The sequence below is a fragment of the Cygnus atratus genome, chromosome 2 (genome assembly GCF_013377495.2).
Source record: "Cygnus atratus isolate AKBS03 ecotype Queensland, Australia chromosome 2, CAtr_DNAZoo_HiC_assembly, whole genome shotgun sequence".
Lineage (NCBI taxonomy): Eukaryota > Metazoa > Chordata > Aves > Anseriformes > Anatidae > Cygnus > Cygnus atratus.
The window spans coordinates 114,994,679-115,010,386 of NC_066363.1; the positions used below are offsets into that span (position 1 = coordinate 114,994,679).

The window sequence follows — 15,708 nt, forward strand, 5'->3', positions numbered from 1 at the left end:
TACTAGGTTTAGCGACAGGCCATGAAGAGTAGTCTTAGGAGCAGGTGTAAATATGTAAACCTTCTTGTCTTTCACACCCCTTCTGCAAGCATATTAAATTGCCTGGTGGCACAGTAACTTAACAGTACGCATACTAGATCCCACGTGCTTCAGAAAACGATTTCCAGTTAAGCTCCCTGTCTCGATACCAAATTTGACTGAAGAGACAATCCGAAGACAGCCCTCAAAAAAGAAGCAGGCCCATTTCAGCAGGGTAGTGGCATTCCACAACAGTAAGCCGATGGAGTTTGTTATCCTGGATGTACTGGGATAGCTCACCACACAACCTTGCACAGCAGTATTATCCATTCACAAATGGTGGTAGAACAATTACATTTAATAATGAAAAAGAGCCCCATCACCCAGACCAAAAAAAAAAAAAAAGACAATATAATCACAACAATTCTTCAGATTTTCCAGCCTGCATTTGCTGTGTGTGTGTGTCTCCAGCAGGTTTGATTTGTGTTCGGTTTGCTTTTAATTAAAGAAAAAGAAAGTGGCATCATGATTCTGCCCTCATTCAAATTTAACTAAAATGTGGTATCCTCCCCTGAAATTAAAGCTATTACACACCAGTGTAAAACAGATCCAAATGAGCAGGATCAGATCCCTGATGTATTTATACTTTAAGAAAATAACATAAATACCTCACATCAAACAAACATTGCGTACCCTTTTAATATAGTGATCATTTACGACAAAAGGAGCACTTGGAAATACAGGTATGCTGTTAAAACCTGCATAAATTATTCAACAGAACAATAAGGCAAGATAATTATTACTGGATTCATTCAGTTGTTCCACGTTTTCTGCTTTCCAAAGAAGGTTCTGCAACATACAGAAATTGTATATGGTTTATTCTTTTATCTCAGCCCTCATGGTTTTTCAAAAAAAAACCCTCAAGGGTTTTCAAGTAACATGTACATTTCTGAAATGGGCAGAAAAGAAGCAAAGCCAAAAATTTCCGGAAAATTATCTTAGGAGACTACACTAAATATCAGCTGCCTAAAGAGATGTTATCTTGTGGATAGCATAAGTGATTTCTTATATCAAAAGCTTGTCTGTGTGATGTCAATGTTCATTACATTACGAATCTGGTATAAATAACACAAAAAATGTTAAGGTAAATGTTTTTAATACAAGAAAATTAGTGCACTTAGATTTCATTTATACAAACATTTGTATGAAAATGCAGTCCTCCTGAGATGCAACTAATAATTCCAAAGTCAGGTAACTGTTTTAACTTTACATTAAAAATATGAAAATATAAATGTGTCAAAACATTTGGCAGCAACGTTTGTGTAATAAAAAGGATGCTTAAATACTGTGTTCTGTGATTACAGGCTCCCTTTTACAATCTTTTATGTTCCTTTGCAATAGTTAATATTTTCTGAAGAGGAAATGAAACAATAAACAATATTTCAGAATGCACAGCAGGTTCTCTTCTTACTTTCATTTAGTTCCACAACATCTAAGTCATATAATACATGGGACTTCTGTAAAACAAATAAAAGCAAACATTTAATTAAGATAACTGCAGTACAATAGTTGAAAAACTTGAATTTTCACATATTTTAACATGTAAAAGACTCGGTGGGGTCGCTAGATATATTTTCCTTTAAATATTTAAATAAAATATTAGAGTTTTCTAATAAATTAAAGGGAGACTGATGCCCATGCAAGTCACAGCTCGATGTATTTAAATTCTATAGCCGCCTCAAACATCTTTTCTTATTCTGAAGGTGACAGAGGATAGAAAATGTCTTTTGAGGAGACGCTACAAACCATATGAACCAATCCTTTAAATTTTTACTCACATGAATTGTTTAAGATGTGCAGGTTCTTCTGTTGATTTCACTAATTTTCACTGATTTGCTGTTAACTACTCTAATCTTTGAAGTACTGAGCATGAGGTTCAAAAATCCAATTGAAAGGAACAGAGAAATATGGATCAACGGTACTCATTAGAAAAAGGCATAGCCTATTATTTGTTGAAAAGGATATTGAATTGTTTTGTGAAATTCACTACAGTTCTCTACTTCGTTACTTTTTTTTTTTTTCAGAGAAATAGGTCCAAATGGAAGCAACCTAAGTCTTTATCAGGATAGAACTATCAAAATAGCACTCCACCCTTGTAAAACATTTATTTACAGATTGCAAAAGCAGATTTAAAAAATAAAACCAGCAAAACCAGCACTCTTCCTTTCGGCAATAAACTTAACTAGATAATTAGTGCTAACCAGAGAAACAATCAAAAGCAGTTGTGCAACAGAGTACTAGTAAATGTTGCAACTTTGGACTCTAAAAATATGAATATTGAATCCTGAACTCAAGCACAAAGACATTGAGATTATTGTCACATGCCTTGAAAAATAAAGTCCAAACTTTTCTACTTGCCCTTCTGCTGTCTGCTTCTTGGCAGGTTTACCAAGTATATAATGATATACAGAGAAGTAAGCGCAACCACTGGAATCACCACATTCCTCTCTCAAACCAAACCCAACAGCCATAAACAACCATTTCTCACAATAATAAGAAGGTTCCAGAAAGGACAGATATCTGAGCTGGAATTCATGAAATTCAAAGCACAGGAAAAAAAGGAAGAAGAAAAAAAATTGCATCATGTAAGACAATGGTAGTCATGATTTAGAATCCAGAAATTCCACATACAGTGTCACAGAGCAGTCTGACTATACCCAGAAAAGTTCACCTAAAATTATTCAGTCAAATCAAAATCATGGGAAAATAAAAGTTTCCTCATGTTAAAATAAGCACTATTCCCCTTTAGCTGAGAATATTTAACACTATCTAAAATTCTGGAGAAGATGCATTAAATTATTTTTTTTCTGCTGTGTAGGATGCTTGAATACACATAGTGGCCGTTAGGTCTTGTTCTAGGTGGAGACAGTATTTGAGAGTCTTTATGTGTAGGCTGTAAATGTAAAGTATGAAATCCTTTTCAAAAGAAGGAGCAAGGCAGAAACTAATGTAATCAACCATAAACTTGTCACCTCAAGAACATGACACCACTCTGGTTCAGGGATAAGATAGTGAGAAAAAAGATCTGGAAGAAAACAGTACAAAAAGAAATTTAAAATGTACTTTGTTGAGACCAAGCAGTAACACTGAGTGTTGATTACCATGGACATAAGCTAAGGAGGTTTCATTTCACACCTTTTTATTCGCAAGAAAAAAAAATCAGTCTAGGTAATAAGAGTGTTCCAGAAAAAATATTTGAACAATTCCAGTATTCAAGTCTCACTTAACTTTAGAGGAAACAGATAATTTTAAAGTGTTGCGGGTTACATCTAACTTCATGCTTTCAGTTAAAGGGCAGTGATTTGCATATTCCTTAAACACTGACAGTGCTTATTTGCAAATATTTTACTGCTGGATAGTACTTCTGGGTGGCCAGTAATAGGTACAGTAAGGATCCTTAGGTGATTAATAATGATGAAACCTATTTCACAATGAAATTGTTCATACCATCTGTAAAATCATTATCTGGTAGTAGTTAATCAACAAATTATCCAGGACGAAAAGACAAGAATGGCCTCTCCACCCATAAAGAAGAGGTAGTATTTTGTTTTAAACGTCATTGAAATGTTGAAGACTTTAAGGATCACTTCAGTTTGATAAGACTCATAAAAGATCTTCATCAAGCAGACAAGCTTGGGATTCATTAAAGCCTATGTGCTATGCACACATTTTGAAAGTACATATTCATAACTTTAAGAGATACTATGAGTCCTGCATGAGGAGCTGAGGCAGAGACAGCAGTCCCGTGTAGTACTGAGATCCAGTCAAGTCCTGTAAAAGGTGCGGCACCCTCCTCTCATTAAATTAAGGAGGGCAGGTATGCAAATTTCCCCCATCTCAGAGAACAAGGCAAGCAACATTCCTTGCTCTGGGCTCCCTCCCTCTCAATACATCCTCCTAGCTCACATTTCAGCTCAACCTGTTGAAACTCACTTCCCTACAAGGCAGCCAACAAACAGCAGAAAACAGTGAAAAGGTGAGAATAACTGAAGCGATATTGAGAAGCTCAAGTTTCCACATCTTCAGGATCTTCCTTTCAAACTTTTGAACATACCACCACGGAAATAGATGCCATTCTTTCTATCCTACAGTGATTTCATTACGACACTGAAATCTACTGCTATAAAATACTAGTTCTTCCTGCTAAATCCCATAGCAGACATGTCTCACCCAACAGACGGGCATCTGTTTAAGTGTTTTAAGCTCACTGCAGAATCAGTGGAAAAAATCAGGCAGGATGAGGTGCTCCCCACAGCCATCTGGCTCTCCTCACCAGCTCTAAGCAGAGCTTGTACCACCGACTTACAACAGGTACCTGACTTGTAGATAGACAAACTGTGATGAGATGGGAAATAGAAATAGCATCAAAACATAAGGGGGGCTCTTTGAATGGTTTCTAAAGTAGTAAATTTATACACCTTAGTTAAGATCAGTTCCTGTCCCTCGCTGGAAATCTGCTCAGATTAACAATGTTAAAGCACATTGGATTGGCACCAGTTTTTGGTATTTTTATACTGTTTTAGTTATTTTGGAAACAGGGTTCACCATGGGTTTGGAAGACTGATACAATTTTTCAAAATTTCAATGCCTCCACCAAAGGCAGACCCAGAGTGTCTGCTGGAAAACTACTGGCTTTAGAGAAACATGCAGAAGGGACTGTAACTGATGTTACTATTATTTGTAACTTCTTAAAATTCTGACAAAGATTGGCAAAGCATGGCAGAGGACCTTGTGCAATGAACTTCGTGGGACTTCCGTACCTACACAGCCAAAGAGAGAGCTCAGTTGTTAAGATCTGTCCCACTATTTTTTTAACCTGTATTCTCCTTGTATTCTGCAATTCTAGATTTGAAATTACTTGTTCAAAATACAAAACAGTCATCTCCCAACAAGAATGACCAGGACAGAGCACAAGCAGCATCAGCAAGAGCTGGAGATATATTAGCAGGGAAAGCGATCAATGTTGGAGCAGGGACAGGAGTAGGAGAAGACCAAGAAAGGATAAGACACAACAGGACCCCACTGCTGCAGAACACCTTCTTCAAGAGATGGGAATGGAAGTCCTTGCTCCCAAATCCTACTATTCCACAACGTCTAAGACACATCTAACCCACTGGCAAAGTGTGGATCTCTATCTCCCTCTTCTGTTAATAACACATAGACTTTAACAACATTGTACTGCAATTATTTCACAAGCTTAAGAAGACAACTATGCTGTTACTCTAAGAAAACCCAACCCTACTGATATCTGTGTAAGGATTAATATCATTCCATCTCAAAAGCCCTATTTAAGAGAGCAATCAGGTTGCAAAGTCACGATCTTGCAGAAGCAGCAAATTCCAGAAGTAAGCCAACTGTGTAACTTTACTTTGGTTTCCTTGAATTTAATTAATCATATGAAACCATAAAGGCTGTGATACAGTCTTTTACAAAGTCCTCAACGTAGAGAGAAAGGCACCTCCAGAACACAATTATATCCAAAGATGTGTCTCATTCCATTGAATATAGATGATGTGGCCTTTGAGCAACCCAATCTAGTGGGAGGTGTCCCTGCCCATGGCAGGGGTGTTGGAACTAGAGGATCCTTAAGGTCCCTTCCAACCCAAAACATTCTGTGATTCTATGATTCTAGACTACATCAGCCTAGTCATTTTAACTGCCTAAGGTTGCTCACTAAGATGAATCTCATCCTATATGCTCAAACATTATGATTAAGATCCAGAGATTAAGACTCAACATTTGATTTACATGACCTAATTACATGTTACTGTTTCCAGAAGAATATCTGGCTCATTCAATGTTCAGAACTAACCTTTTTCAATTAAACAAGATGTAGAGCAAAATTAGGCCTTACGTTGCTCCAGTGCTATGTGAGTTGGTACCATTTATCCTTTTTGCTTTAATATCTGTACCATGGTTCCCATGTGTGCAATGCTGAATATACTACCTACTGTTACTAAGAAGGTTATGAAGATAAAAATCTAAAATAGATCTCAAATACAGCATTAAGAGCATTATGAAAAACCTCACGAAGAAATTAATATTCTGTGGTCAGTACAAGATAAATAAAGGGTAAATAAAGCCTGGGGCTTCATGCATGACTAAGGATAATAAACACGGAATGTGCACTGCTTGAGACACGGGGATCTTTAGGACACACTAACAATTCCCAGAATCTCAGCAATGATGAAGTCTGATTTCCTATGGATTTGTGTCCTGCATTGAATTAAATTTGGTATCTATGATGCAAGCTCCAGCTGGAGAAGCTGGTCAAAGCATTTTTCAGCCTCTGTCTGTGTCTAATACCGTATGAGCTATTGCTGGAGACCTTCCTTCTGCAGAGTGCTCTGCCTCTCCTTCACCCAGCACCTTACTTTCAAGGAAGTATAATCTCAAAGATCTTGTTGCCTTGGAAAGAAAACTAAAGAGATCAAGGAAGGACAGAGTTGAGGCCTATTACGTTTGAATATTCATCTCAAATTACATCTAACTGTTAGACTTTACATGTTAACCTCAACAGCACAAGGAAAGTTCTTAAATAGGTTTTGGCTGTTCTGTGCTCAGAAGATATGTATTTATTTAATATAACATTAAAACAATCTTAGCAGTTGATCAATTTTGGGATGTAGGCAGAACATAAGTTTCGGATAGTTTTATAGCAGCCTTCAGAAAAGAGCAAGAACTGCATTTTTTTTCTTTTTCTTTTTGTTTAATACAGTTTCTGCTCCTAGTTTAGAAAAATACCAACCACCACACCCACAAAGACAGAAACACAAAGGCTTGTAATATTTTTTTAAAAGCTAGTTGAAGAGAGTACTGCTCGTCAGCCATGAAACCAAACAACACAGAAGTGCAAATACTAACTGCATTCTGGGTGGTATTTTGGGGGTTTGGTTGTTTTTTGAGGACTGACTCACAAGTACAAATAGCTCACTGGCAACCTGAAGCACTGTTAAGGAGCAGCTGTCATCAATTAATAAGCAGGTTTAGGCAAATCTGAGACTTGCAAGAATTGTGAATAATAACAATAAAAAAAGAATTTATTTGTCAACATGTCTAAGCAAACCTCTGGAATAAGCTGTAAGTGCAATTAACATTTGTTTCCACTATAGCCTTTCCAATACAATGAAATCAATTATTATTTGGGGTTTGGAACTAGATGATCTTTAAGGTCCCTTCCAATCCAAGCTGTTCTATGTTTCTATGTTTCTATGATTTTGTGATTATTAGCTGATAACGATTGAAAACTGTGAGTTAACTATTCTCAAAAATATGTCATGACTCCACAGCTGGAACCAATGTAAGCTCTCGAATAATATCTGATTTTTTTAATGAGATTTTCCATGCAAATTAGAGCCATGGGTTTGAAACCCATCAGAGAATGGTTTTCCTGGATTATAAATATCTGAAAAGTTGAGCAGTGTTTTAGCTATATGAATCACTGGGACATGGAAGTCTTCTCCCTCCCCTACACCAGATAAAAGTAAAGCCACAAAAGAAGACATAGTATGGTCTCACATAAGTAGCATGGTCTGTTGGTTTAAATCCACAGTCTACAAATAGGAAAATGCAGGACAAAATAATGACAATACAAATCTGCCCTTTAGGTCTGACACATTTTAATGTGTATATATATATATACATTTAATTGGGAATCCTACTTCGAACTGCAACTTGTTCTAAATTTCAAGAGAATCGAGAAGCTCATTACTTCTATATGACCTCTACATTTCCAGACATTGATCTTCCCCATCTACATGTGTATTTGCTATAGAACTAGTTAACAGAGAAACGCCTGTATTGTAGATGGTGAACAAGAGTGTATACAGAAAATCCTAGATTTCCCAAGATTAATGTAGCCTACTGCAATGCATCTGAAAATGGTCTACTGTCTGTCTGCCTGCCTCTCTTACTTCTGAATGACCTAAGCCCACTTCCAAAAGGCATGGCCATACTAGACTTTTTAAGAGAGCTCCTTCAAACAAGTTTTCTATATGGGACTGGTAAAGCAATGACATGCTTCCACTGAAGCATCTCATCAGTCTGGCATAGATGGTCCTACCACAGAAGTAAGCAAGGCCCAATATCCTGCTACCTCAGATATATGTCCTGGGCCAAAACACTGTGTAATGATGTATCTCCTTCTTCAAATCAGCAAGTACGTATTTTACCATTGCAGAATGGATGTATGACTGAAGTGATCTCAGACTGGCAGCTATCATGTCATTTTTCACACCTACTAGTCACACTTCCTAGCACATTTTTCCTTCTCCAAAATTTCATCAGTTAGAGGAAGTTAAAATTCAAGTAGTACATTCAGATTTCACAGTTTTGTGAACAAGCAAATTATTTTGTTGAACCTGAAAACCATGATGAGACTGTATGGTAGATTTATTTATTTTTTTTCCTGTGAATTCTTTCTTATCAGGCCAGTGGCAAAACCAATTGGGCTGAAGGAGTCCTTGTTTAAATCAACAAATGTCTTTCACTACAAATAACAAATTATACACCAAAGTAATGGCATGTAAAGCCCCAACAGGGATTGAAAACATTTCTAGATGGAGTGAAATGTTACTATAGACAAACTCTTGCAAACATTTCTAGACAGGGCGAAATGTTACTACAGACAAACTTGACAAATTCTCATGGACTTATTTTCCAAACACATGTACATGCACACAGACTGTATAATCGTATTCTCAAGCAGTTCTAATTCAAGCCATGCTGGAGTACAATGGTCTGAATTTGTTTGCATATCCACACTATAATAACCATGGATTTTCATGAAGATTAGTAGGAATACTAAAATTACACCTTAAGTAAAATAAATACAGGCAATCTTGGAGTGAGAAATACCCAAACACCATTTCTGAATGCTGCAGAGAATTCTCTCACATCATACCCAAATGCACTATGCAGAAATGTTAGCTTTGCAGATATTTGTCTTTGCAGCAGTTATGATCATAGCTATTGCTTTGTAGCTTTCATGCTGCATACTATCAAATATACTGTTTATTTATAGTTGAAAGTGTCTTTTTCATTTACAAGAAATTCAAAGTTATCTTATTTGAGACTTTTTCTCAGCTATTCAAAGACCTGCTATCCTCCTCTTCTAAATGATATTTGGGAGTTGAGTTTCATTTTCATGCTAAGGGAGTCAAAATCATATATTTAAAAAAAAATCTACAACAACAAATAAAACTACGGCTTGTGTTATTGTATACTAGGACAGGACCTTGATTTAGAAGCAGTCCAGCCCTGAGCTATTATTCTGACCATCCTCTATGGCTATTTAATCAAAACACTGCAACTTGTGACTTTGTCAGTAATTTTGCTCATTTATCTTTATTATGACTTCAAGAGTATTCGGAATGGAAGGCTAGTTTTGTATAACTAATATTGGTGATGAATGGCAATGATAATGCATTGCATGAAGAACATCCATTAATGTCTAAAATAATATTCTACTGTCTAAAAATAAATTGCAATGCAAAACATTTTCATAGCTAATTAACAATAATTCAGTCCTACAAAAGAGTTTTGTATGGCAACTCTGAGTAGCAAGGACCTTTACGCCAACACAATCTAAGTGGTTAGAGATGCCAACTCTGACAGCTACAATATTGATTCTATCACTAATTAACTCAAATCTTTAAGTTCTGAGATCTTCACAAGCAGTAGTGTAAATCATCCAAACAAACAACTATCATCTTTGGATAAAATATTTGATTGCTGAACATAAAAGGTCTGCTCTTTCCATCAGCATGTGGCCTCTTCACAGTATGCATATTCTGAGGAAACCTACAGAAAAAAAGGAATCTTCCTGGCACAGAAGTGGAACTACTGTGTAACCCCCCTGTATTAACCCTTCTCTTGAAGAAAATGGTGGGAAGGAAAGCCACTAATGCAGCTTTCCTGAATTTTCACCTTCTCCTTGAACACTATTATACGTTTCCTTCTTCCTCTGTTCTCTCCTCCCACAATTCTTCTTCCCCACGTCCTCCCCATACATCTACAGTTACAGGATACCCGCAAACATAACTACATAATGCAAGAGCAGCCCTGGTTGTGCTTTGTTAAAGCCATCCTGTATTTACAATCTTGTTTACCCAATCTCCCCTTTCTTTCTGCTCAGCCTACCTTTTCCAGTATCTCCTTAGTCAAGACTGAAAATGCATCCTCAATGTTCACGTTATCTTTGGCACTGGTTTCAAAAAAGGGTATCCCATGTTCCCAAGCAAGCTGAAAAACAAATGTAGGCAACAAGATAAACAGTCTTTAGGAAAAAATAAAATATTTACCAATACTAACAGCAATAGATATGTAGACGCTTCTGACAGTTTCTAACGTTATATAAATATTAAGTAAATGTCAGCTCAGTAAAGTACACTGTATTCATCCTCGTTTCATAAATTTCAGGTAAGTTTTAAATCAGTCTTCTTAAATTTCTGTATTTTCAAAACAACTTTTTTGACCCATCTTTACTTGTAAATAAGAACAAACTGTAGTGGGTCTCTTCTCAATGTTTTGACTGGTTTGGAAAATGAATCGCCTCCTAGGCAATTATTTAGAGGAAATTAATGGAATGCCTGCAGAAAAGGATAGATGAAAATGTGACAAAAATGTATAAAAACAGTCATGATGAAATAAAAAAAGAGATGCAGTATTTCACTAAAGACGCAGAAAAGCACACATAACAGACATACAAAGAACAGATGTGTATCTGAAAATATATTATGGTAATAGGATAACCAGGAAAATACTTAGAATAAATCCACAGCATAGATATTATATTGGTTAATTTTATTTAATTTACTTGTGTCCCCTCAATTCCAGTGTACCTCTCTTACAGCTGGGTAGATACATATTGGCATGAGGAAAAATGAACTACAAAATTCATAGCTTTTTAAGGTCCTGAACTTCTTCTAATTTATACTGTTAAATACATGGAGAAAAACAGCTGACCATTGCCTCCCATGGGAGGAGGCTAAGTTGAGAACGTATGCCAGAAAAAAACATAGTGGGAGAGCCTATTTTATTCCCTTTGCAATGAAAACCCTCTCAGTACACATCTGGAGAAGGCAATCCCAGTGAAAGAAAACACTCCTACTGCCTATAATGTACACAAAATCCTATAATTACTGACCACTTAATTTATTTGTGATGCTCTTCATTAGGATAAAAAGTCTAATGCTGGCAGTTATGCTTGTTTTCAATGGGCTCTAGAGCTAACTTACAAAAATTCAAAAATAAGGTATGAAGGTATAAGAATTGAAGTGCAAAAGTTTAGTAATGATATAATAAAGACAATTTTAAAGGTGGAAAAAGGTAAGCAAAATGGTTTATTTTCCAAAATACTGTAATGAAATATAATTTTGAAAATGAAGAACAATTCTGTTTCTTAAAACAGACTACTTCATAAGAGATTCTAAACTCCTGCTGACTGCAATGAACAGTTTTAGATACTGCAGCAACTTGTAACAAAAAATTAAGATCACATTACTGTTAGCAAGTGTCAATGCTAAACAGTGATTCATTATGGTTCATAAGAAAAAATACATGTAGTTAAAATACCGGGCTAATAAAATGGGGAAGACTGCTTCACAATTTATGAAGTATACAGGTTCTACTACTAAATATTCCTTTTTTCTTTCTTGTGTCATGTAATAGACATCTAGAGTCTACCTATGTAGAAACTCTGATAAACACACACCATTTTAATCATGGAATCACAGAAATCACTTTGAAAGATAACCCTACTTGAAATGGGACTACTGCCCATATAACATAGGGTCAACCTCTGCCTACCTGAGCTTTGAAATCCCCCAAGGATAGAGATTCTGCAACTTTTCTGCATTTTTTGCCAGCACTAGAAAGACAGGGGTAATAATCTCTCCAGATCTGCCATCCATTATCCTCCTAATTGTAGCCCAGCATGCTTTTTTGCAATGAGAGGCCACCATTGACTTATATTCAAGCTGGTGTTCATTGTAATCTGTCAATGCTCTGCAGCAGGGCTGTAATCCAGGCAATCACTCCCTGCTTGCACCAATGCCTGCGATTATTCCATTCCAGGTGTATTTCTCTTTACAGCATTTCATCAAGGTCCTAGAGAATTGAACTTCTGCCATTTGGTGTGCTGGTCACAACCCTAAATTGCACATCACATGTGAATCTCCTTCTGTCATCAGATCACTGATGTAGATGTTGAACAACCAGAGTCCCACCACAGACCTCTGATGTACTCTGCTCGTTACTACCCACCACATAGCCTTCAATTACTACCTTTTGCATCTATCCCACATTTCCTAGCTTCCAAGTGAGGATGCCATGTGAGGAAGTGACAAAAGCCTTATTAAATTCAAAATAGATCAAAACAACTGCTACTCCTTTATCCACATCCTCATTTCCTGGTATCATAGAAGGCAATCAGAGTGGCTCGCACAATTTGCCCTCTGTTGAGAATTCCAGATCATCTCCTCGTCCTTTAAATGGTTGGATAAGGATTTAATAAATAAAGAAGAATGAATAAAGAACACCAAATAGAGAAGATTAATCAGAGAGTCACAGAATGGCTGAGGTTGGAAGGGACCTCTGGAGGTCATCTGGTCAAACCTCCTTGCTGAAGCAGGGCCATCCAGAGTAGGTTGAACAGGACCATGTCCAAATGGCTTCTGATTATCTCCAAGGAGGGAGACTCCACAAATGTAAGCGTTAATGTATATATTATTCCAATTCTGGTAAGTATTGTGGCAAGCAAGTTTTCTACAAATTTACATAGATGAAAAAAAAATCACCATCAGTCCAGTATTAATGCAGCAGCAAGTATGAGCACAGCTTTGGCTAATCTACCGCAAACAACCTGGAAAGGCACATTCAAAGAATTACTTTTTTTTTTTTTTTTTAACCTTTAGGAATATCTTGAATAGATCTGTAAATAAAACTAAATACCAAACTGATGGTGATAATGCTACTTGGAAACATTATTTTATATCATCCTTGAGAACAGTTTGGAGATCTCAAGTGAAATAAGCTTATATCTTACTTACAAAAACAAAATAAATAATGTCAATATCTTTTCCAAAGCTATGTTTAATTCCAAATGTTTATTTATTTTAACTAAAAATATGGTAATTCCTAGTAAAATGCTGCTATGATTTCTTAGTGCTGAATCAGAGAGATTTGTCTGCAATATTCCTAGCACTGTGGAATATGTTTTTTCACTCATATTTACCTGTAAAATCAGTTCTGAAGTCAGGCACATGAAGATAACATAAGGAAAACAAACAAGCAAACACACACATTTGTCTATTTCTGTTAGAAAGATGTGATGAGAAAAATGGGCATATTCTACCAAATCATGTAACCTTCGGCTTTTTGACTTATTTTTCAGTGAGAAAGATAATGTTATTGGTTTGGGGGAGAGGGGAATTGGAAGAGGAACCCAAAAAAAGGTGAATGCAAACTTCTCTCAAAATTAATAAATGAAAGTTATTAATCCAAGAAAATACTTCATAGTGTTAAAAATAAGTATGTCAATTTATGAGTGACCAAAATGGTACAATTACAAAAGCAAGCTTAAAAAGTATAATTTCTCTGTATTAAATTAGTTTTTACACTGGCATACCATGACAACTCAGTTATGACAGCTTGTTATGGAAATGCCAAAATCCATGGTAAGGTTCCCAGAGAATCCTTTGATCCAAGATTCTGAGCAGAACAATACTTACAGCTTATACTCACAGGGCAATACGAAATATATAAGTATGAATTATTATGTGGCAGAGTTTGCATCAAACCATTTTCCCCTCTTAATATGGTATTTTCTTCCTTGGAGTGAGAGGACAATATTAGCTCACTCTCTGCTAATGCAGTCTTTCTCCAGCTAGCTCAGTCAGATTCTCTAACATTTTAAAATCACATTAACAGAAAAATAGTATAACTGAAGAGCTGCCACAGAACACGGGCGAAATCTGGAAAGCAGACTCAGTGGTGAGGGGGTAATGACTTGTTTCTCAAAAAAAAGACTACATTAAGAGAAATGTTGATTGCATCGTTAAGGATGCAGAAGTCAGAAAATGTCATTGTTAATACCATATGCAAAACCCTAATACTGCCCTCTTGTGCACATGCATCCAGCGAGCCTTCAGATTTCTGACTGTATTCCTTGAGTTAGAGTATACATGTATTTTTCAGCAACTTTATTCCATGTACACAGATAAAGTACACTTTATGCTATTTTTTAAAGTTTCCTAATCTGGAATTACGTAATTGGCAAGAAATTATCCGTGTTCTTTTCCTTAAACACCGTATAACCTGCCTGACTCACTGTGTCTAAATTCATACTAGAAGGATTCATTCCAAGATACATACAACAGATGTTTACAATTTTCAGTTGCAAAAATTACTGGTATATACTCCAAGCTAAACTGCAACATTAAGTCAGCACCACGATTTCTTCTGCCACTGCATATCTCCTGCATTTCCTTACAGGTTCTCAGCGATGGTAACTTGCTATCACCTTTAGAACAGTACTCTCCACTTACCAGTTCTTCCTCTATAGTCTAAATTATACTATACTATAACTGAACTATAATCTCAGCTATACAATCTACACAGTTAGAACTAGGAGGATAGCTGGATGTTCCCTAAATGTATCTGTCCAGTATTATTTAGGGCTATTTATAAACAATGAAGATCACAGTGCACAGGCTGCCATAATAGCTCTTTACAGTCAGACTGTAGCAAAAAATCATTGATAAGTACATCAGGTACTATAAAGATGATGCAGAATGTACTATGTATTATATTTTAGCATTCCACATCAGAACAGTACTCTGGAAATGCAGATTCTAAAATAACTGTAATTATAATTTGAAAAATACAATTTCTACCATAATGCCTGTAACTATTTAAGTTCATTTTACCTTTTAAAATAAGAATCAGTATTCTGAAGAGAGCAGCTAGGAGATATTTAATGCATTTCTGCACATATGTTAAAAACAAACAAAAAAAAACCCCACATTGTTCTTCTGGAGCGATTTCTAACAGAATTTTTGGAATCTAGGAGCCTTTTATCATTTTCAGTGTAACAGTTCATAGTCACATACTAAGATACTCAGCGGAAGAAAGCACCAGTGATCAATGATACCTTTTCTCCTTTACGTTTTGGAACTACACGTTCAGACTCCTTATCGCACTTGTTGCCCAACAGTACTACGTCCACTTCATCACCTGCTTTCTAAAAGAGAACCAGCATTAGTAAGTGTCATGTTAGGAAAAAGGCAAACAATGTAAGCCTTTCACCTTCAACTCACACTAACCTTCACCACTATTCCCTTGAAAGCAAAGGCTAAATTCTGTCCTGACCTTTTCATCTGTGGAAATATTTTTCATGAGTTCACAGGATTCTGAGGAAAACATCAAGACTGCAAGGAGCAGAGAAAAGCCGCTTTCAAGTACAGGCATAATTTGGAACATCTTTCAATATGGTATAAAGTATATGGTGCATGTGTGCCATCTTCTGATGAATGCTTCATCTTGAGGTTTTAAACTGACTGGAAATGCCCCAAAGTCACAGACGCTGCCCTCCCTGAAGTAATGGGTCCATGGATTAGCATGTTAGTCAGG

General features: G+C 36.3%; 1 protein-coding gene across 2 annotated transcripts in view; it reads right to left on the bottom strand.

Annotated features, from left to right (window-relative positions):
• Window positions 1–692: 692 nt before the first annotated feature.
• The window catches only part of LOC118251215 (ras-related protein Rab-10-like), a 30,599-nt gene continuing 15,583 nt past the window's right edge, over window positions 693–15,708 (bottom strand). The window contains exons 4-6 of one of the 2 annotated variants that reach the window (XM_035553132.2): window positions 15,230–15,319; window positions 10,219–10,320; window positions 693–1,535 (exon numbers count right to left, since the gene is read on the bottom strand). In XM_035553132.2, coding sequence (XP_035409025.1) covers window positions 1,461–1,535; window positions 10,219–10,320; window positions 15,230–15,319 — 267 coding nt within the window. In that variant the 3' untranslated portion in view covers window positions 693–1,460. Of the gene's footprint in view, window positions 1,536–7,684; window positions 9,880–10,218; window positions 10,321–15,229; window positions 15,320–15,708 lie in introns of those variants that run through there. The other variant, XM_035553133.2, reaches the window with a different exon arrangement.